We start from the raw sequence: 24221 nt of genomic DNA, 5'->3' as shown, positions 1-24221 counted from the left end.
TTTCAAAGTCTGGGAAGTGAAATTGGATTTTCCTTTAGAAAATGAAGTTATCCAGCCATAAAGATACAATGTGCCATTCGCTCAAGTTTTGATATCATTTGTAGTCTCTCTCTCTCTCTCTCTCTTTTTTTTTTATTTAAAAAAACCCTATTTGGGCCTCCCTGGTGGCGCAGTGGTTGAGCGCTGGGTTGCAAAGCTGCCCGCGGCCTCTGTAGCACCGGTTTGATCCCTGGCTGCTGGAGGAGGGTCCCACGTGGCGTGCAGACCTCTCCTGCTGCGCCCACTGCTCCCCTCAGCAGTGTACTTCGTCACTCTGCCTGCTCTGCTCTCCCCTCTAGCTCTGGTGAATTCTCTCACTCTCCCGTGCTTCTGACTGTACCCAGTGCTTGTATAAATAAATAAATAAATCTTTAAAAAAAAAAAAAACACCCTATTTGGCATACCAGATTTTCTAAGCAGTAGTTTTTAAAAGCTCAGAATCATATCATTATCAGGAGAATTCTACTTAAATTTCTAAACAATCTTTTAAATTTAAAGAGCATTTTAACCTGATGGATTCTGCCTATAGTTTTCTAAGAATGATAAGCCAGTCTAAGCTTCGTGCTATAGAATTGGATCCCACAGTGAGCTTGCAAACCATGAAGGAAATGAGAATAAAATGCACTTAAGCAAACTCGTCAGTTAATAAATACAGCTGATTGTTGTTAAACTGTATGTCAGTATTTGGATGGCAGTCTTTACCTCTTTGCTGCTGTTTCTCACAGCAGAAATTGCCTAATTATAATTCATGGGATTCCAAGGAAATTAATATTTAATAGAAACTGAATATAAGTTAAATTTAGAAGGTGCTGAGCACCTTCTTAAAGTACCTTCTAAAAGAAGGTAAATTTTTAGAAGGTACCGTCCATAAATGTAGAAGGTACTGAGCAGCTGTTTGTATCTATACCTACCTTAGTACCTTTTGTCACTTAGAATAGTGGACAATACACCTCCTGTGACCTCTTTTGGAAGTAATATCAGTCTCCTGTTGTATTTCTTAGTACTGAACTGAATTTCTGTTCTATCCCGGACATTTTTTTTTTTTACTCAAATGGTTCATTCTTGTGTCTTTTTTGTTTGTTTATGTGCGCTACACTACAGTGCATGCTCCTTAGTTTACTTACCTATTGCTACAGAATGTTATTTTATATTCATAGGGCTATTTCCAAGGCTACAAATAAAAGAAAATCTACATTTGTTTGCAATATTAAATCTTTTACTACCAATGTAAAATGCTGCCTGCTGTCCTTTCTTATGGGGGAAAAAAAAAACCCTTTTACTCTAAGATTTTAATGCAGTTTACAATGTTTTGTTTACATTAAACAGTATAACTGATCACACAACTAATCAACATTCTTTCAGCTGGACTTACACTTGCATAGATCTTCTAGATCTCATACAAACCAACTATGCTGGGACAAATTTTTCTCTTCAAAGGATTAGTTTACAGAAAACATTAGACTCACGGTCCTTTTATGTGGATATAGTATACATTGGACAAACATCTACAACCTCAACCTGGGATGGTATGTTGTATCATTTCACTTCTATGTACACCTTTAAATCTATTTAGTACAAAAATCTTACTGTGGCAATAATTTATATTCTGTAGATTAGAGAGAAACATTAATCTCTAAATATTAGTGAGTTGTTCTTTCATCACAATGATGTTATGATTTAAATCATATTTTTTAAATGAATAAGGCCAAGTATTTTTTCTAAGGACAAATACATCTGTTGTGTAAGATTTCTCATTATAGCAAGAATTCCTTTATAGTTCTGTATTTGCTTACAGGTCAACAAGCTGGCAAACATTTTCAGTATGCCTTGTTTTCATTGAAAAATCAGCTACCAAGACAGAGATATATTCCTAGAAAAAAAAAAAAAAACAGCATCTAGTTAATTAACGTCTAGTAAGATTGAGTGAAACTTTCCATTGACTTCATAGTGATAATAATGCAATAAATGAAAACTTTATTCTTGATAGTTTTGGCATTGTTTTTCAAGTCATATTAGACATATATATGATGATAAAATAATAAAGTTAAACTGCAATCTTCTTTTAAAAAGCAACTGAAGATATGAAAACGAACGGTGTTGGTGTATTATGCTTTTTAAAGCTCTCAAACAATTATATGTGAAATACATTTTGTCTATCATAAAAGAAATATCAGCCTGACCTGAGAGTTAGTAAAAGTTTACCAAGCTTCCCAAATTACTGCCTTAAAGTCTTCTTTTTATAAGTTGAATTTAAACAGCTTATTCCATGATATGTGGTTATTATTTGATGATTTTTTTTTTTAGCGGTAGAAGCTATGCAATTTTACCTCCTATTTTTGTTTATCTCTATTCTTCAGAAATGCCACAGAGAAGACTTCCAGCATTAGCAAACAAAGGGATATTTTTAAAGCACTTTCAGGTGAATCAGACCAAAATTAATGGACCAAATGTGACTAGTCAATATTCTATCACCATGACTTCATATAATTGCGGTTATAATATACCCAGGATGGCTGTGAGCTTTGGGCAGGTAAGCCTTGAAATTTTACAAGTTACTACTTTCAACTTATGAAGCATTAGCTGTGATCTAGTAGATTTTCTTTTTAATTTTTACCAATAATTAACATACAAATTGAATATCTTTTATAAGACATTTATTTAAATGTAAATAAGTGAAGGTTCAGCGGCTTATAGAACTGGACCATGAAAATTCAATTTAAATATTAAAAAAATCTTCAAGAAATAAGTGTTTGGGGTGAAAAAACAGGGGAAATAGCCTTAATAAGTGGTCACATTTAAATCGTTTTCTCCGTTGATTTAAAAGGAGAAGTTGTGGGCTGTTCCAATGAAAATCCTTGAACAGAGATTATTGAAAGAATAACGAGATTCCACTTTATATTTTTATTTTGTTTGTCATAAATACCTTTTTTGGTCATGATTCCAAAAGGTTCTGAACAATTCTTTGTAATACATTGTTATTTATAAATGCAGTTAGTATTACAAATAGGAGTATATTTACATTAAGTTACCTACAAAATTATGCAATGAGTTATTTTCTGCAACAAACCCAAAACATTAAGTTCAAAAATAAAGGTTAAATACTAATTAAATAATATAAAGTCTCACAAAGATCTTTTTGCTAACCAGATGATTTTATGACTAAAAGTATAGGAAAACTTAAAATTGTCTCTAATCCAGCCTACCCCAATGTTTTAATCTTAATATCTTGAAGATGAAAATGTTTTGCAAGATTCCTCATTAAATGCTAATTAGCAGTTGCATCCTCTCTCTTTGATTATTTGCCCATGATAAACCTGGAGAATGTGGGACTTACATTTTTGTGACCTTTTAAAAAAAACTTGAAGTGAGAGATTCATGCAGCTTTGTGGCTATATTTAAATGTTCAGATAAATGAATTGTTTTAAAACTGTAGCTTTGAGATAAGTGTAGATTCATGTACAGTTATGAAACATAATGTAGAAATATTCCTATACCCTTCACCCATTCTTCCTCAATACATAACAGCACAAGAGCACAAGGAAACTGATACAATCTTGAGACCTTATTCAGATTTTGCCAATTCTACATGCTTTCCTGTGTGTGTCTATGTATCTATGTCTTTGTATGTAGGTGTAGTTGTAGTTGTAGTTGTAGTTCTGTATTAGATTTTCACTTGTGTCGATTCACCTGATTACCTCGCAACAATTCCATCACCAAGAGCCCTCACATTACCCTTGTTTTAGCACAGTTATCTTCCTCCACTTCCCAACTCCCCAACTCCTTTATACCTGCAATCACTAATCTGTCTTTGCAGTCTAGTATAATCATACCAGATTGTTGTCCTTTGAGATTATCTTTCTTCACTCAGCAAAGTTTCTTGGTTTCTGTCTATGTTATATCAATAGTTTGTTCATTCTGATTGCTGAGTAGTATTTAATGGTTTGGATAAACCACAGATTGTTTAAGCATATGCACATTGAAGGACATGTGAGTTGATAACGGTTTGGGGTTATTATGAATAAAGCCATGACCATTTATCTACTGGTTTTCATTTGACATAAGTTTTCATTTTCTGGGTTAACTGCCTAATAGTGCAAGTATGTGATAATATGGTAAGCGCATATATATATATATATATATATATGTATATGTGTGTGTGTGTGTGTGTGTAGTTATACTTATATAGTTTATATATATAGTTAGTGTGTGTGAGAGTGTGTGTGTATATATGTATATATGTATATTTTTCAGGTCAGATCCTGTACAGTTTTATTAGATGTAGTTATAAGTACTTCATTTTCTTTTAAGTAATTAAAGATGATCTTGTGTTAATTTCTATTTCTACATGTTCTTTATTTGTATATAAAAATGTTTTTGGTTTTTGTGTGTTGTTCTTTATACACTGAAACCTTGCTAAACTCTGAATTTCTGCAAAGTAAATGCACTCAAGAGCAAGATTTAAAAAAAAAAAGATTAGTCCCCCCGAAACAGAAGACCTTCTTGTGCCTTCCTGTCATTAGATCTCTCACCCTTTACCTCTAGATAGTCCTAGTTTGATTTCTACCATCATTTATTAGTTTTGCTTGTTTTTAGTTTTCATGTCGATGAATGTCAGCATGTATTCATTGCGTCAGTTTCTTTTATTTAATATTGTGAGACTCCTATTGTTCATGTAGGTGTAGTTTGTTCTTTTTCATTGATATACAGCATTTCCTAGTACGAACATTCATTCTACTTCTAATGAGCTTTTGCATTATTTCTGATTTAGGACTATTAGGAATGAAACTACGATGAACATTCTTAAATATGTTTTTTGACACTTTTTTATTTTCTCATTTCTGTGGATAACAATAATTTTATCATTATCAAGAGCTTAATTTTAAATTTCACAAGATTAACAAAAAATTGTGACAGAATAGAAGCTGATGAATATCATTTTTGCTATTGGAGTTGCAATCTATAATTTTCTTTTAATTTTAGGTAATGAAATGTTTATAAAGACAGTATCTCATACCCATGAGGTTTGTCGTTTTTTGATAACCAAGAGACCGTGTCGTTTCCTTGCCTCTCTACAGTGATTAGCACTGTACCTTGAACAGAATGCCTGCTCAATAAATATTTGCTCCTTGAGTGATGGAGGGTGCAGTCTGGATTAATGAGCTATTACTGTGGTTCCAGCTGATTGCTACACAGATGACTGAGTTGACTTTGGCCTCATTATTGCAGCTAGATAGGTATGGCCTGTGTTGATTTATGTGACTCTCCTTAATGTTCGGAAGAATCCTGGATACCTGAGGCTCAGTAAGTCATGTCACAGGCCCGTATGATGATAAATCGGGATCATGTTAACCATTGTTATCTTTAACCATTTTAATATTTATTTTTGAAATTAGGTGATCAGAAATGAGAAAGAGAATGAATCTGTTTACAGAGGAAATAATTGGCCGGGGGAGTCAAAGATTCGCATTCAAAGAATTCAAGCAGCATCTCCACCTATCGGTGGCAGCTTTGACATTCAGGCTTATGGTCATGTTCTCAAAGGTATATGAAAAAGATCAGAAATTGATATGTGTCGATTGGGTAGTCCTGGTTTAGACAACCAAATCGATATGTTGGTATCTATTTTTCTAATATTATTTCCCTACATAATGTACATACTTGAGATTATAAGAAGTGTAAAACTAAATTCTCCAGAACAAATAGCATGTTCATCATTGGCTTAGCAAGTCGCACTCTCGGAAATTTGTGTGTCTTATATCCATAGCTTATAAGTTATCGATAAAGTTCATTGATAATAAAACTAAAAATATTTGAGCTGGAAAAAAATATTTGAGCTGAGATTATACATGTAAGATTCTTTTTCATGTAATTTTTTTTCCTAGAAATATCTCAATTCTTGACATAAGTATGATGCAAATTTATTTTTTTTTACTATATTGGTGCTGGACAGTGGGTTTACAAGTGATGTATATAGCACACAATTTTATGAATGGCTTATGAATTTTGACTCCTGCTGTTTGCCGTCCCTTGTGAGTGCAGGCCTCCCTGCTGCTGTGTCGGCTACAGATTTACAGTTTGCTCTCCAGAGTCTAGAAGATGTGGGACAAGTCTCTGTTACACGAGAGGGAACGTGTGCTGGGTACTCCTGGAACATCAAATGGAGAAGCACATGTGGAAAGCAGAATCTTCTACAGGTTCCCCCATTTGACATATATTATTCCAAAAATTCAAGTTAATTTTAATCATTTAATTCAAGTTTTAATTGATGCATTTATGATAATGTAATGATCTTAGCATTTAATTCCTTGGGTGAATTGTGCTCATTTTTGAAGAGGCTTGTTTTTTCCAAAAATGTGACTTAACAAGTTTTGAACAGTTTTTTTTTCATCCTTTGACTTTCATTCACTTTCAGCTGTGCTTACATTTAAAGAGGAAAACTAGCGTAGTTATATCGTCACCACTTTTCTAAAAAAAAAATCTTTTTAAAAATAGGTTAATGATTCCAACATTATTGGAGAAAAGGCTAATATGACAGTTATGAAGATCAAGGAAGGAGGCCTATTCAGACAACACATACTTGGAGACCTGCTTCGTACACCGAACCAACAGCCACAGGTATTTATCAAACTTTCTTCATGACTTTTAATGTAATTTAAAATATATCACTAGTTTCTAATACACTAAAGAGCTGGGAAAAAAGGAGAGATGACATCTTTAATTTCTTGTGAATATTTGTTAACAGTTAACTCAATATTATTTTATGATTTCTTGAAAAATTCTTTTATGATAGAAGAATGGATTTTTGAGCTCTACTACTGCCTGTTAGAATTTGAAAATATACTTTTCATTTACCTTTTATACTAAGTCTGTGAAGTAATTATTGATATTGTCACTTTAATGATAAGAAAAGTAAAGTGTAACAAGTTTAGGTGACTTTACCAAGAGCCTTTATTTTCCTACATAGCACTTACCACCCCCAGGGTATAGTAAGCATCTACTTTTTCTTTTTAATTTACAATCTTATACAATTCTCTGTCCTACCGCCACTAGAATATAAATTGGGTGTCGGCAGAGTTACGTCTGTTTTGTTTAATGTTCTAGTCCTATAGTCTGACATTTACTACGTGTCTGACACATAGTTCACATATTTGTTGAATGAATCAATGAAGTATAAAAGCAGAAAAAGTATTAAATAGAATACACTAACCTTTATCTAAATTCTGTGCATGTTCTGTTGAATCATGCCAAACTCTGTTCTCTGTTTCTCATTCCTAATTTGTAGGTTGAAGTCTATGTCAATGGCATTCCTGCTAAATGTTCAGGTGACTGTGGTTTTACCTGGGATCCCAAGGCTACTCCCCTCATCTCTGCTATAAACCCTTCTCAAGGTAACCTTGTGCTTCATTACTCTGTGCAGAGGGTAGAAGACCATTAGCAAAAATGTAAACTTTGGGGCCTCCCTGGTGGCGGGGGGTTAAAGATAGTGCTATGAAGCTATCGTCAGACATTGCAGCACAAGTTCAATTCAATCCGACAGGCCAGGGAGCAATCCACATGGTGCACCAGACCTCTCTTGTCTCGCACGCTGCTCCCCTCAGCAGTGTATTTCAGTAGATCTGCCTGTTCTGCTCGCCACTCTATCTGGTGAATCTTCTCACCTCCTGCCGCCATCCCCACACCTCTGGCTTACACCCCAGTTTTTGTATGCATAAATAAATAAATCTTTTTAAAAAATGTAAACTTTGATTTTTTAAAGAGTCATCAAGTAAGGTGAGCAGGGATTTCTACACACTGAATAAAAAGTCTATCACATCAAAATAGTGATCAAAGGGAACACCAGTTATTTACTAACTCCTTTGAAAATGACTCATGAGTCTTCTCCAATGTCACCAACTTAGAATTATCTCTGAAATTTCACTTTGACACTGAGGCATTTTTGTTAAACTCTGCTAGGTAGGGGATTAATAGGAATAATTCATCATATGAGCTCTCTTCTAGGAGATTTAATACTAAAAGGCCGTAATAAGACAATTGCCATTTAGCAAAAGAACATAATTAGGTCCTAGAATTGAGAAAAAGATAGAAAAAATATTAAGAACTTAAACGAGGGGGACACATTCTTTTTTTTTAAGATTTATTTATTCATACAAGAACTGGGGTAAGGGCCTCCCCTGGTGGCGCAGCAGTTGAGCGCTGGGCTGCGAAGCTGCCCGCAGCCTCTGCAGCACCGCTTCCATCCCGGCCGCCGGTGAGGGTCCCACATGGTGCGCAGACCTCTCCTGTTGCGCCCGCTGCTCCCCCCGGCAGTGTATTTCATCAGTCTGCCTGTTCCGTTCCCCACTCTGGCTCTGGTGAATCCTCTCACTCTCCCGCACTTCTGACTGTACCCAGTGCTTGTATAAATAAATAAATAAATCTTTAAGAAAGAAAAAAAAAAGAACTGGGGTACAGGCCAGAGGTGCAAGGATTCACTAGAGACAACGTGGAGACCACAACTACTGAAATACACTGCTGAGGAGAACAGTGGGCGAGACAGGTGAGGTTTACTGTGCCATGTGGGTCAGCTCCCTGGCCGGGGATCAAACTCATGCTGCAGTGGCTATGGATAGCTTCATAGTGCTGTGTCTTAACCCCTTGTGCCACCAGGATGGCCCTGAGGGGGACATATTCTACCAGATCTACATAATATATAACTGCTTTAAAAAATATAACTCGACACCTTGTATCTGAACTCTCAAAAGGACTGAAAAAACGGGACTAAATACTGTAGGGAATGACTTTTTTCGTCAGAAAACTAAGCTCAGATACTATAATTACTTGCTTCATCTTGGTGAGTAGCAGGAAAATTCATCTGCTCATTATACATTAGCAAAAATTTTTTGAAATTTTTTTAAAAGTATGCTTTTGTATTGAAAGAATATATTCTTCAGACTTTCTTACTGTCATGCTATTACCTTTGGGATAATTCATTTTACATGGGAACAAAGCTATCAAAACTAAGCATTTGATTGACATTAATTTTGTTTTAGCCCTTTGATGTACTTATTTTTGTATCCATTCTTGTGTTTTGTAATGAATGTCCACTTTCACATGTATTTTCTGAAGAAAATATATTTCTTACTCAAAATAATTAACAACCTAAGTCTCCTTTTGGCACATTTTGCTAAATTTAAAAGTAATGAAAAGATAAATATGAATAATGCTATGAAGCATCCATGTTCTCTTCACTGGAAACTTAACAGCTGTTAATACTTTGTCATATTTAATTCCTATCATCAATTTAAGAAGTAAAATATTACAGGAACAGCTGAAATCCTTTTCTGAGCACCACCTCTCTTCCTAGACTCCTCTAAACCTCCCCTGAGCCAATTACAATAATTAATTTTGTGTGATTTCTTGCATGCCACTTGTGTATAATACACACATGGTAATTTTGCCAGATTTTTTATTTTACAAATGAGATATTGCAAAGTAAATATTATCTGCATCTTTTGCCATTCAGCATCATTTTGAGAAGCACATGGTTTTATGTACAACACTTTAAAATATTTCATCAGTGTATCAATTTATTTATTCTTCTATTGAAGACATTTAGATTGTTTACAATTTTTTTGTTTTTACATATAACATTGTATTAAGCTTTGTTATATAATTTTATGATTGTATACATACTAGAGCTTTTTTAGGGTAAATGCCCAGATGTGGCATTGCCGGATATAACTGAATACAAGGTATTCAGTTTATTAGGTGATCAGATTGCTATTCAGTGTAGCTTTATTTCCAGCAGATGTGAGAACACCATATTTCCCACATCTTACCAGCTCCCTAATTTTGGTCAATCTGGTAGATGAAAGAAATTATCAGTTGTCTTTTAGTGTCTTATTCATGGAAACATTTAAATCATTGATTTATTCTAATTTGTGTTATCTTTTCCTTTATGGCTACCCATGCCTTTTTGTTTCATATTTAAGAACTCTGTCTCCACATTAAACTGATTAAGATATTTGATTTTATTTACTTCTAAAACTTCAGGGATTTTTTTTTCATTTTTAGCTATTTAAATCCATGTGGGATCTATGTCCTATGTGAGGCTGTTCAAATGGGGAGGCTCTAGTATGTACTAATAAAATTTGAACACTTAATATTAAATGGTAAAACATTAGGTATAAAATACTGGACAGCATGTTAAAACTGGAAATAACCCAAATGCTTTCTAATGTGTACCACTTTAGATAGAGGAATCTTATTTCAACCGAAAGAGTCCACTATACTTATTGTACAGTTTCTCTTCTTTTCATGAATTTGTGATGGCAAGTCTATCATAATTCTGTCAAATAAAGATATTTATTTAATTGCTATGCTATGGGAGTAATTTTCGTTCTCTTATCTCATTCCATACTTCCAGTCAGATAATTTTTTCTCCTTATCTCTATCAACAGATTCAAATCATGAAGCAATGTTGAATAATTAAATGGAAAAATATTGTTTCTCAATAACTATCATTTTTTCCCACTTGCTTAGGGGATTATTGTACATAATTAAAAAAAATAAGCTTTTTCTGAGAAATATATAATTTCATAATAAGAGTCTATGTTTTCATTTTAATATTTTATACATATTTATCATTTGCAGGGTCCTATGAAGAAAACACAATTCTAACCATATTAGGCTCTGGATTCTCTCCTATTTCAGCTGTGTCAGTCTCAATTGGACCAGTGGATTGCCCTCTTATTTCTGTGAATGGTAGGTCCATTTTAAAATTATTATTGTTGAGTCTAATTGTTCTCTAAGAGAAAGTGGAATCAGACTATATTATCCTTTAGAGTTCCCTATAGAATCATGAAATGTTAGATTGCTCTGGATAAATCCATTATCTTTAAATATTTGGTTATGACCACAGACTAATTCTTTCATTGTCATACTGTGTCTACGTCCTCCAACAGTAGATTCATTTTTGCTCTTTTTTCCACCTTCTTTGGTGTATATCTGGGACACAAAATATATCAGCTGCTACTATGCCTTCTCTTCCCATACTTTGATCATGCCACATTAGTCTTGCAGCAAGAGGACATGGTCATCTTCCCTGGCTGCTCGTCCAATAGAACCTCTGTCCATTAACACAGAATTTCAAGGTCATTCATATCCTCTACTCTTGACAAAATGATGATCATCATAATTGCATTTTCCTTCCTTCATTTTAATAGGTTGAGAGTTCATAAGTAAATCCATCTTGCGTGTCTTTTAAATTAGATGTCATATGCATTCTTGGAAACCAGCAGTCAATGTTGCACTTCCATTATAAGTGTGCTTTTTCTGTTCTAAGTGAAGTGAAGAATGTTTTCATTTAGTTTAATCAGCTTTCTTGATGAGACCTAGTATTTTACTCAATTTGAGACCTAAACAACATGTTGCAACAAAATTGTTACAATAATTGTTTTTTAGAATTATTGTTATCAATAATACCACTGATTAGGATTTTAAAATTATTTAATACAGACGAGTAATCTCCTTTTTCCATGTTGCAATCAGGAGCAGATTGTTTAGTTTGATTTTACTATTGGGTTATCTAACTCTCTTTTAAGAGTTTGATTCATTATATCATGTAGTTCATAAAAATGTCCTTACGTTAATATAGTGGTCTTTCTTAGATGTATTTCTTGGGGATTGATAAAGAAGATCAGTATCTATATTTTCAAATATAAAATTTCAGTTATTTCTTCTCATGAAAACATTGCTTTATCATGTTCTTTTTTTGTCAAAAGAAAATGAGATCAAGTGCCAGATTATGAATGGGAGTGCGGGACAGTTCCCAATTGCTGTGTCCATTGCTGATGTTGGCCTAGCCCGAAATGTAGAGGGTGAAGCATTCCACTTCATCTATCAGAGTCAAATCTCACACATCTGGCCTGCATCTGGAAGTCTAGCAGGTAATAATTATTCTAAGAAAAGAAAACTGCATACATTTCTATCATTTCATTGTGCTTTTTCTAGAACAGGGTGAAAAGAAAGGTACCCCAAACTCCTTCGTATACAAAAAAAGGAGACTTCCCTTTTAGAAGACAAAATGATTCAGTGGCTGAGTAGTTCTTTTGTTTCTTATGAAGCACAAGTCAGGGTGACTGCTTATACTTACATCTTAGGTTATTGAATTAATATCATCAATTATTACATGTTTCTGTAACAAGCTCATCAATTATGTCAAGATAAGATTTATTAGTTATTATTCTGCTTACCAGCTGCTCCATTTGTAAGCACAGTCTCAATGGAGCTACTTGACCCAGAAAAAGTTCCGGGAGCAATTCAGAGAAAGGAAGGCTGATGCAGAAGATGGAAAGAAAATAACTTATTTTCCCTGCTCTGCTACATTTCCTTTGTAGTTGTTTGCTTTATCATGCTTGGTTTTGAATTTTGTTCTTTGGTCCTGATATTTTTGGTGTGTTTTTTTGATTTTGTTTTAATATATGTCATTGTATCTTTTCCCTTAATTTTCCTTTCATTTAGTTATTAAAATTTGGAGCTTGGTAAAAGACTTACTTTATTCTCATTGCTCCCAGTAGTTGCTAGTTGTGTACCAAAGCAAATGTTGGTTGCAAATCAGTGTTCTTTCATTGAGACACTTCACCAGCTACTTTATGGTCATCATAAAAATCTAGCTCTGAGTCTTCAGAGCTCAAGCTTTGGTGTGTGGTGGTGATTATATACATCCTAGGTCTGACCTTGATCTATTTGCCAACCCATCTCTTGAGTATTTAGACAATTCTTAAGTGATGAGTTCGATGATTGTCAACGTTTCTTTTTGTTGTAGTTTATCTATTGTTGACTTTTCCTTTTGAAGGTGGTACTCTCCTGACATTATCTGGATTTGGCTTTAATGAAAATTCAAAGGTGTTAGTTGGAAATGATACTTGCAATGTGATTGAAGGGGATGTGAATAAAATAACCTGCAGAACACCAAAAGTAAGTCATCTGATTACAAATCTTTTTTTTTTTCTAAATCCAATATTGAATGAATTAAGGAACACCTCATTGTAGGGTAAACACGGGGCATCTTATTTATTTATAAACTGCAGCATTTCAGTTTTTTTGGAAGATTTATTTATTTATGCATATAAGGCCAGAGGTGTGAGGGGGTGAGAGGATTCACCAGGGACAGAGTAGGGAACAGAACAGGCAGATTGAATGAAATACACTGCTTACGGGAGCAGCGAGCAAGTCAGGAGAGGTCTGCTGTGCCATGTGGGTATCTCCCTGGCTGGGGATCGAACTCGTTCATAGGTTGTGTCTTAACCCCTTCAGCAACCAGGAAGGCCCAGCATTTCAGATTTCCTCTTTAGAAATTTCTTTACCATCTTTCTGCTAAAATCTAACTATAAAACACTGTCTCCACATTTAAGATACTTAACAACATTAAGGAACAGAGACACATAAATCAGTATTAAACAATGTGTTTCGTTTCAAATAACTGAATGCGATACCAAGTAAAGATAAAATACAGTGGGGGGGAAAGTGTCTGAAAGAATTTCATGGGAGAGTTGATGTGCTGCCAGAACTTGAAGGATGAATGGGAGATGACCATATAAATCAAAAGTTGAAAACAATTCACTGCTAACAAATAATTAAAAAATTTCAAGGAAATAAATCTAGACTTTTAAAAAAAGAATATATATTTTAAATACACTGAAATTTCAGTTTGTTGACCAGAAACAAAGTTCCCCGTGAGGCATTGCATCTCAGGACCAATTACTGCTTTTATTTTAGAAAATTAGATTTAAGCTACGACTCTGATTTGCTTATTATGTGTGGACAAATAATGAATTAAGTCACTAACATTTAAAAAAAATGTAGTAGACTGGGGCCTCCCTGGTGGCGGAAGGGGTTAAGCACCACACTGTGAAGCAATCCACAGCCTCTACAGTGCAGAGTTTGATCCCTGGCCGACCAGGGAACAACCCACATCAGGGAACAACCCGCATCGTGCAGCAGACCTCTCCTGTCTTGCCCACGGCTCCCCTCAGCAGTGTATTTCAGTCAGTCTGCCTGTTCTGTTTCCCACTTTCTTTTTTAAGTTTTAAAGATTTATTTATTTATTTATACAAGCACTGTGTACAGTCAGAAGCACTGGAGGGTGAGAGAATTCACCAGAGCCAGAGTGGAGAACAGAACAGGCAGAAGGACCGAGGTACACTGCTGAGGGGAGCAGTGGGCAGCAGGAGAGGTCTGCGCGCCATGTGGGACCCTCGCCCAGTGGCTGGGGATCCAACTGGCACTGCAGAGGTTGCAGGCAGCTTCTCAGCCCAGTGCTCAACTGCTGCGCCATTGGGGAAGTCCCTGTTCCCCACTTTCTCTGGTGAATCCTCTTACCCCCTGCACCTCTGCCTGTATCTCAGCTCTTGTATTCATTGAGAAATAAATCTTTAAAAATAAACAAGTAAATAAATAAATAAATAAATAAATAAATGTAGTAGGCTAAAGTAGATATTATGTAGTTGTAATCAGTAGGAAAAGTAAATTTGAGCACATGTTGGATTGAATAATGAAGATGAAAATCTGGGGTATGCAGTAAATTAGAAATTATTTAATTTAATTTAAATTTGAATTATGTCATTCAGTTAAACAACAAGTGTGCAATAAGTAAGTAGTAGATTCCAGAACAAGTGGTTTTCCTAACTGGAAATTGTTTAGGTGCTTTACCAACGGAAGCACAAAATATTTCTCTTAGTGGTTCAAATGTTCATATTGGATTCTGAAACTAAGTCAGCAAAAGACACAATAATGTGAATTATCAGTGAAAAGGAATAAAAATTGTACTTGAGTCTACTTTAAGAGCAAGAAGCCAAAACTTGTGCTTTATAGATTAGAGAATCACTTGTCCTGAGTGTCTCAACTATATTGTAAAAACCCTTGGGAATCCAGTAATATAAATGCATTAAAACTGATCATAAACACCCACAAAACTGTTACATAATATCTCTTTATCTAAATAATTCAAATATACAACCTCCATTTGACACCACAACTTTTTAAATTTCTGAAAACTGGCTCTGATATATGGCTTTGAAACAAAACACTTCCAGAACTTTATTTTTGAATAACTCTATTTGGTTGTAACTATTCAATTTTTCTATCTTAACATTTAATATTTTTCTAATAATTTTCCCTATTATTTCAGAGAATTGAGGGTACAGTTGATATTTCAGTTATTACCAATGGATTTCAAGCCAAAACAAAGGATGCTTATAGTTACAATTGTTTACTGACTCCAGTTATAACTGATTTTAGTCCAAAAGTACGGACAATATTAGGTAAGACATTTTTCAATAAGATCAGTCATTTGATATGTATGTAGAAAGAGAAAGAAGCCATTTTTAGAAAGGTTTTTGAGGGATGGTTTTCCTGCAGTTCTGTTTCAGAAAGCAAAACCAGTCACAAATTTGTTTATCTTTAACCACAGATTAGTCTATTTACTTTGAACATGGAGAAAAATAGTGTTTCTTAATCTATACTTTGCCTTTTCTTTTAGTGAAACAACTGAACATGAATTTTTATCTCCATGTGGCAGCTATTGGTTCTTTCCTTGAGTTTTCTTTTCACCTTGAAGGTGTTAGGATTTCCTAAATTTGATGAAATATAAAAGATGAATTGGTTCTTTAAATATGCAAAGTTCATATTGTATAATAAGTTGAATTTTTTGTGAAACTCTTTTTCTTTTAAAATAATAGGAGAAGTTAATTTGACAGTTAAGGGTTATAACTTTGGAAATGAACTGACACAAAACATTAAAGTGCATGTTGGAGGAAAACCCTGCCAGATTCTTCACTGGAACCTCACAGATATTAGATGTCTTTTGCCCAATTTGTCTCCTGGAAAACATGACATCCATGTAGAAATCAGAAACTGGGGTTTTGCATCGACCAGGTATTGTAATGAACATGATGGAGTTCTGGAACACAAAAGAATAATAGTATTGGGATAGGAAAAGGAATAGTCATTAACATAATATTTTAACTGCTTTATTCACCTTTTTATATGTCCTTTTGCAAAGAGAATTCTTTGCAAAATTCTTTGCAAAACATTCTGAGACTATCTCCTAAAGTACAATTTGGTACTTAGTTTTGAGACCGTTACCCCTCAGATAGTCTGTAAAAACCTCTCTTCATATATAAAGATATATATCTCACGTGATATTCACTCATTCTGGAAATATTTATCAAGAAGTTTCTAGGAAACAGACAATTGCTCAGTGGTGGATTTATAGTGATGAATAAGGAGGAGGTGTCTCCACCATTAATGATGCCCACAGTTTTGTTGGGGAGACAGATTTCAAGCAAATAATTATGTCGATGGCTTCCCTGGGAAACAGGGAAGTTTTTTTAAAAGATGATAATTAAGTCAAAAAATTGAATAGGAACTAACCAACTGAAAGAGAGGATGAAGATAATCCTTCTCTAATTGGTAAAATTTCTGGCATAAAGAAGTTTCTGTTTTAGAATACTTAGAAAAAAGAGGAAACTAAAAATCAGAGTTGCCCTTTTGGTTTGTTTTGTTTCTGTGTAGATCTGAGGTATAGGCCAGAGGTGTGGGGGTGAGGGGATTCACCAGAGCGAGTGGGTAGCAGAACAGGCAGCTTTATTGAAATACACTGCTAAGGGGAGCTGCGGGGGAGACCGTAGGGGTCTGCTGGGCCATATGTGGCTTAGGTCACTGGCCAAGCATCTAACTCAGGTGATAGGGATGATAGCACTGAGACTAATCTCCTAGATTCACCAGGCAGAACACACATGGATTATAAAAGAGCTATTGGTTTGTGCTTGACATGATGATATCGTGGGTAGAATTGGCAGCGTAAAAAATTGAGTATTTCGGAGGTGGTTCAAGAATTACCAATTCAGTCATGCTGAGGAAGTTAAATAAAAACACAAAGACCCATTGAGTAAGCTGGGATCAAGGAAGGGGGCATGTGTTCTGTAAGTCAGGTCAGAAAAGCATTGCACCCTTCTATGGCCTCTTAGCAGACATGTTGTCTGTAACAAGGCAAAACAAATTTTAAAACCCCATCATTGACATAGTGGGTAGGAGGAGCGTGACAGGTTTCCAGTAAACAGAATGACAAATTCCAAAATAATTGCACAGAATGTTTATTAGTTATATAAAATGTATGGAATTCCATTGTTGTTCTTTTTATAGCTGAGTGCTGCCTTTATGTTTAACGCTAATGAATAAATAAAATACTTTTAGGGATTTCATGATATTTTCTCATGATTTCATTTCTCATAACCATATTTTTCCTTTAATATTGTAAAATCTTTTAAAAGCTTATATTTCAAATTATTCTACCATGGGATTTTCAAAAATCTAATTTACCTATTTTGGGAAAATTCAGTATGCATGTATTATAATATGAAATATATATGTTATATACATAAATATATGTGTCTATATGGGAAATATATATGTATATATATATGAAATATATAAATTGCATATATAATCCAACCAAATTAAGGTCATAATAATTACCAAAGTATCTAGTTTGAAAAAAGGATGTCTAAAGATTCAATTACTTTGTTTTAAATGAATTATATCCTAATAAAAGTTTAGCAGCATGATTCCATGAAAGGCTCATAGAAGAATTGACTAATTTTTCTTTTGCAGAAACAAGTTAAATGCTTCTATACAGTATGTTTTGGAAGTAACCAACATATTTCCACAGAGAGGCTCTTTATATGGTGGAACTGAAGTCACTATAATGGGTTTAGGATTTAGCACGATACCAACCGAGAACACTGTGCTCTTCGGTAAGAGTTTCATCTTCATAGAACTGTTAGTCATTTTTCTCACCTTACAGGATTTATTATAAGTGATGAGATAAATACTCTGCAATTACAGCAGCTTTATTTTTCTATTAGTCTATATAGGATTAGGTGTATTCAGTTAAGGTGTTAAAGAGAAACTGAAAAGGGCCTCCCGGTGGTGCAGCAGGTTAAGCGCAGCACTATGAAGGAGTCCGCAGCCTCTGCAGTGTGGGTTTGATTCCTGGCCGGCCTGGGAGATACACACATGGTGCTGCAGACTTCTCCTGTCACACCTGCTGCTCCCCTCAGCAGTGTTTTCGGTCCTTCTGCCTCTTCTGCTCCCTGCTCTGACTCTGTTGAATTCTCTCACCTTCCCGCACCTCTGGCCTGTACCCCAGTTCTTGTATAAATAAACAAATCTTTAAAAAAAAAAATAAAGGCATGGGACAGACACCATGTGTGGCTGCCCAGTATTTAAAAAAAGAGAGAGAAACTGAACAATTGCTTTTTATTTCAATGAATTATTATTGTATATTTAATGTCTACAGAACACTTAAAAGGAGGGCATTCTCTGTTCTAAAAATAATCAGTAGTCAAACATGATGATGAGAAAAAAAGAATAAAGATCCTATGGGATACTTGTACTTTTTTGATTATTAATTATAATAATTAATAATCAACGCAACATTTCACATAAAACATAAAACATTTGAAAACATTTTTGCCTTTTTATTTTTTCTAGGGTCCTTCCCTTGTAATGTGACATCATCATCAGAAAATGTCATAAAATGTATTCTTCAGTCTCCAGGGAATGTATTCAGGATTACCAATAGTGGGGAGGATTCAGGTATCAGCCAGTATTTATATATTATAAATAATGGAAGCACTTTACCCTGGAATTAATTTCATGTTTATTTATTTACTACTTCAAAAAGAGAATAAGGATTGTTATTTCTTTCTGTAAATTTGTCATTATTTGGTTTATAATTTATTTCATTGACATAGCAGGCTACAATCGGTGGTGAGTCTAAAAGACAATTTTAAAATTTCCAAGTTCAGAAGTTGACTTTTGATTTGCCTGCAGTACAAAACCTGCAGAATAACTATAGCTTGTTATTGGTCATGGCTTTCTAAATAAATGTTCAGATTGAAATTATATAAATTTTGTGCGCTTCTACACCTGAGAAAATTCTTACGCATAAAGAATTGTATATAGGGTAACAGACTATTCTGTATGGTGTTTCAGAGAATCCTGTTTATTGACTTTGTGATTTTTTTCTGTTGTCTCTTAACCATCTGCTTTGAAGTTTTATGGTTTATTTTTTCCCTTTGTTTCTCATCATCTTATTTTCCATTATTTTTCAGTTTAAATTATGCACCTGAAAGTTTTATAGTGTTAATCAAGAAATTTCTTAGTAATGACTGTATGAAAATGTAATACTTTGTCAAAGATAGTTACTAGGAATTTTTACTCCTTTTCCTTTTTTATTCTAACATATGACTCATTTCTTGTTCCCAGTACATGGAGTGGGCTATGCTTGGTCGCCATCAGTGTTAAATGTGTCTGTGGGAGACACAGTGATGTGGCAGTGGCAAACACATCCATTTCTTATGAGGATAGGATTTAGAGTTTTCTCTGTGTCCAGTCCCGGAAGTGTAGTTTATGATGGTAAAGGGTTTACAAATGGAAAAGAAAAATCTGCTTCAGGTATGCTTCAGTACTTTGTTGAGTATTGTATTATGCTTCTTTTTCCTAGATATAATGAAAAGACAGTTTAGATTTAAAGTGCTTTTATACAATGCACAGTACTAACTACTATATTAACTCAATAAAAATATTTAGAAATAATTGTCTCCCACAAAATAGTGTTTTTACATGATATATACAAATTTACAACATGTTTTAGTAGGCATTTTTATACTGTAGTAAAACATTACACATTTATAGAATATTATATATATTTGCAAGGTATCTCATACATTCAAGATGAATTCTGGTATCAGAAATGCTCTATTCATTTTGGAAGTGTCAATTAATTGAAAAATATATCAAAACTGGCAAAGTAGAAAGAAAAACTGGAATATGTGTTTTGATCATACCAACCTGGTAGCAAGTAAGGTACTCCTAGTGATTGTAATTAGCTTTAAAATCAATATTTCTCCCAGGACAGCTCAGTGGGGGTGCCTTTTAGACTGTGTTTTGTTCTAAATGTGTAGCAGTTTGAGCCTTTCACTGGTGAACACGAGCCACGATTTGTTTTTCTTTAATATTTTATAAGTTACGTCAGACTTGATATGGTTTCCTAGAAAAATGAATGCTAGATTTTGTCTTCCTGGGATGTAATTCCATTATACAAAATAGCTCTTTTACAGCCCATGAGTCATTTCCTTACCACTTCCTATTGAAATACCACACACATCAGAAATTAGAAACCTGTCAACCGCATCTGCTTTTGAATGATCACTTCAAATTTCTTTTCAAAGATGCATTAATTGCTTGTATTTATTATGTGCAATCTTATTTTATGGCAGGTTCATTTTCTTACCAATTTACTTCACCTGGAATCCATTATTATAGCAGCGGGTATGTTGATGAGGCTCAGTCTGTGTTTCTCCAAGGAGTCATTAATGTTGTGCCAGCTGAAACCAGGCATCTTCCCCTACATCTGTTTGTGGGTAGCACTGAATCCACATATGCTCAAGGTAAGAGGGTCAAAGACAAACCCTATAACTCAGGTGGCCAGGGTAATGTGACCTTTTTGAAATAGGAAGCATGTGACTGGTCTAATTCTGCCTCTGTCTCTTCCTGGCCTCATGACCTTGAGTAGATCTGGACTGCTCTGGGGCTGGGATGTATTCTATAAAATAAAGAACTTGTTAATATTTTCCTGCCAGTTTTCCAGAAACTTTGTAAGCTTCCATTGAGAGGTCATGTGATAAAGTTCTGATACAGTACATGCCCAAAATATGTTAAAATGTGCGATGATGTTATTATTTTCCTTTTGCCTGGGATCTGGCCTTAGGTAAATTGAAATATAATTAATTTTGTATTCATTCTCCTCTCTTTACTGTTCCATCTTTGTCCAGGTATTGCTTTTTAGCTTTGTATTAAAGCCTGTGCCACTCTTGTCATTCAATAAAAAGGAAATATTTTACCAAAATACAAACCACCATCATCAAATTAAAGAGTAATGAGTCTGAAAATAGTTCTTGCTTTAGAATATTATCCATGACTGACAGGTAGTTTTTTTGTCTAAAGGTGAACCTGTGAATTGGCACCTGGGAAGCTCCATGGCAGGTTGCTTAGCAACAGAACCACCATGTAGCCTGAACAATACTAGGGTTAAAGATTCAGATAGATTCTTCTTTCAACTCTCAAGTTGTTTTTCACCATCTATAAACAAAATTAGTCCTTCCACTGGAACAGTAAATGAAATGATAACAATTTCTGGACGTGGCTTCAGTAATATCACATGTGCTAATAAGGTAAGAATATAAAGATCTTATTCTATATCCTCAATTAAAGGAAAATATTTCATCCATAACCTTATAATTTAATTTCGGAGAGTTTCATTGTGATATAATTCACATACCACACAGCACATCCATTTAGGTTCCACAATTAGTAGCAGCTTTTAGAATATTCACAGAATTGTGTACTTTTCAACATACTCAATTTTAGAACATGGTCACTATCTCCAAAAGGAACCTTAGGCATTATTTCTACACCTTCCTCCTTCTTGGCCCTAGACAACCACTAATCAACTTTCTGTCTCTGTGGATTTCCCTATTCAGGACATTTCTTAAAACTAGAACCATATAATACATGGTCATTTGTGACTGATTTTATTCACCAATCATAATGTTTTCAAAGTTCATCTTTATTGCACTAAGTATCTATTTCATTTCTTCTTATGGTTGAATATGAATGGGTTGTTTTCATGTTTTTTCAGCTTGTGAGTAATATAGCTATGAACATTCAGTACAATAATAATGTAATTTTAAAATGATCCAAAATGTGCCTTAATCAGCCCCCAAAATTTAATTTAAAAATAAAAAATCTGCACATGATTAATTTTTAAGTTGTTGCTAATATAAAATTTATGTTCATTCTAGAGTAATGTAGTGATCTGATTTTATACTCGTTTTACTTTCAGGTGACAATTGGTGGCTACCCTTGTATTGTAGAAAAAAGTAATGACCATTCCATTATGTGTCATATTGACCCTCAAAACACAATGGATGTTGGCATCAGGGAAATTGTCACATTAACTGTCTCCAACCTGGGCACTGCAATCAACACCTTGTCCAATGAATTTGATAGGCGATTTGTACTTTTGCCAAATATTGACATCGTGGTGCCAAATGCAGGGTCAACCACAGGAATGACAAAAGTGATCATAAAAGGATCCGGATTTGCAGCTTCTTCTGCAGGTGTAGAAGTCCATCTGGGGCATTTTCTTTGTAAAGTTCTCTCAGTGAATTATACAGCCATTGAATGTGAAACATCTCCTGCTCCCCAACAGCTTGTGAAAATAGATCTTCTAATACATGGAGTACCTGCCCAGTGTCAGGGGAACTGCAGCTTTTCATATTTAGAAAGCATCACTCCTTTCATAACAAGAATATCCCCAAACTCTATCACAGGGTCTGGAAATGTTCTTATTGAAGGAGAAGGTTTTGGTACCATCTTGGAGGACATTGCTGTTTACATGGGAAACCAGCAGTTCAGAGTAATAGATGTTAATGAACATAACATCACTGTTCTTGTGACTCCTCTCCCAGCTGGACTCCATTCTCTTAGTGTTGTAGTGAGACCCAAAGGCTTAGCTCTGGGAAACCTTACTGTCATCAGCCCTGCAGTAGCATCTGTCACACCAACTTCAGGAAGCATTGGTGGTGGAACAACACTGGTGATCGTAGGAAATGGCTTCTATCCAGGCAACACCACAATAATTGTTGGGGATGACCCTTGTCAAATCATCTCTGTCAACTCCAGTGAAGTCCACTGCCACACTCCTACAGGGACAGCTGGAAGAGTTGGTGTGAAGATCTTTGTTAATGCAGTTGCTTATCAGCCTCTGTCATTTACCTATGCCTTGGAGAATACTCCGCTTCTCAGTGGAATTGTCCCGCGTACAGGTACTCCAATATCTGCCTTTGATTGTCTTGATATCATATTTTCAGTAATATTTATTTGTATATATTAGAATAATGTTTATACATGATTATTAAGATGTAATTTTAGACAATCACACTTGACCCAATTAATACATAGGATTCATGATATTATATGTGGTCTCTATTTTGTGTATTCTGCACATTCTTTTTTTATTTTTAAAGATTTATTTATCAATGCATATAAGAGCTGGGATACAGGACAGAGATGTGGGGTGTGAGAGGATTCACCAGAGACAGAGTGGGGAACAGAACAAGCAGATCGACTGAAGTATACTGCTGAGGGGAGCAGCAGGCAAGTTAGGAGAGGTCTGCTGCGCCATGTGGGTTGCTCTCTGGCTGACTGGAATTCGAACTCGTGCTGCAGAGGCTGCAAATTGCTTCACAGTGCAGTGCTTAACCCCTTGTGCCACCAGGGAGGCCCTATTTTGCACATTCTTGAGATAAAATATTTAGTCAAATTCCAACTTCTATTTTGGAACAAAATCCTTATTAACATGACTTAAATTTTAATGAGGAAGAAATAGATGAATATCCATGAATTAAAACTGGTAATCTATGCCATTAATATTGATATAGGCTAAGAAAACCTCTTCAAATTCACAAGCAATTGATTTTACCAAGAATGATAATTATTCAAATATCTTATTTCCATAAATATAAAAATAGATTATTAACTAGTTGATACAAGAGAATTCTTTTTAAGGAGGTATTTGGCCCATTCAAATGAAGAACATATTATAAAGATTTACTTATTTAGGGCCTCCCCAGTGGTGCAGCAGATTGCGCGCCATGCTGTGAATCTGTCCCCAGCCTCTGCAGCGCCGGTTCAATTCCTGGCTGGCCAGGGAGAAACTCACATGGTGCAGCAGACCTCTCCTGTCATGCCCACTGCTCCCCTCAGCAGTGTCTTCATCTGTCTGCCTGTTCTGCTCCCTGCTCTGTCTCTGGTGAATTCTCTCACCCTCCCATGCCTCTGACCTGTACCCTAGTTCTTGTATAATTAAATAAATCTTTAAAAATATATATGTATATGAAGCTTAACTTTAAAAATAAAGATTTACTTATTTAGATTGATTCATTTTTCTAAGCGAAGACTAGATCGTCCTTATGCTAGTTTGTTTGGTAATTTTCAGGCTTTTGAAAAGCTTATTTATGTAACATTCCTCTACAAGTCTAAATTATGTCCTCATTTTTTGTATTTACTATATG

General features: G+C 34.8%; 1 protein-coding gene across 1 annotated transcript in view; it reads left to right on the top strand.

Moving 5' to 3' along the window:
- PKHD1L1 (PKHD1 like 1) overlaps positions 1-24221 on the top strand; it is a gene marked incomplete at both ends in the record, with an annotated part of 139420 nt that overhangs the window by 51210 nt on the left and 63989 nt on the right. The window contains 17 exons of the mRNA XM_084229761.1: positions 1402-1565; positions 2397-2569; positions 5433-5580; positions 6079-6233; positions 6532-6654; positions 7322-7427; positions 10672-10782; positions 11802-11966; positions 12875-12996; positions 15209-15341; positions 15759-15954; positions 17692-17834; positions 18574-18678; positions 19351-19539; positions 20364-20534; positions 21091-21317; positions 21989-22973. Of these exons, the coding sequence (XP_084085887.1) occupies positions 1402-1565; positions 2397-2569; positions 5433-5580; positions 6079-6233; positions 6532-6654; positions 7322-7427; positions 10672-10782; positions 11802-11966; positions 12875-12996; positions 15209-15341; positions 15759-15954; positions 17692-17834; positions 18574-18678; positions 19351-19539; positions 20364-20534; positions 21091-21317; positions 21989-22973 (3416 nt within the window). The remainder of the gene's footprint in view (positions 1-1401; positions 1566-2396; positions 2570-5432; positions 5581-6078; positions 6234-6531; positions 6655-7321; positions 7428-10671; positions 10783-11801; positions 11967-12874; positions 12997-15208; positions 15342-15758; positions 15955-17691; positions 17835-18573; positions 18679-19350; positions 19540-20363; positions 20535-21090; positions 21318-21988; positions 22974-24221) is intronic.

The sequence above is a fragment of the Talpa europaea genome, assembly GCF_964194135.1.
Source record: "Talpa europaea genome assembly, chromosome: 3".
Lineage (NCBI taxonomy): Eukaryota > Metazoa > Chordata > Mammalia > Eulipotyphla > Talpidae > Talpa > Talpa europaea.
The sequence above is the reverse complement of the archived record's forward strand: the minus strand, read 5'-3'. Positions and strand labels throughout refer to the sequence as shown.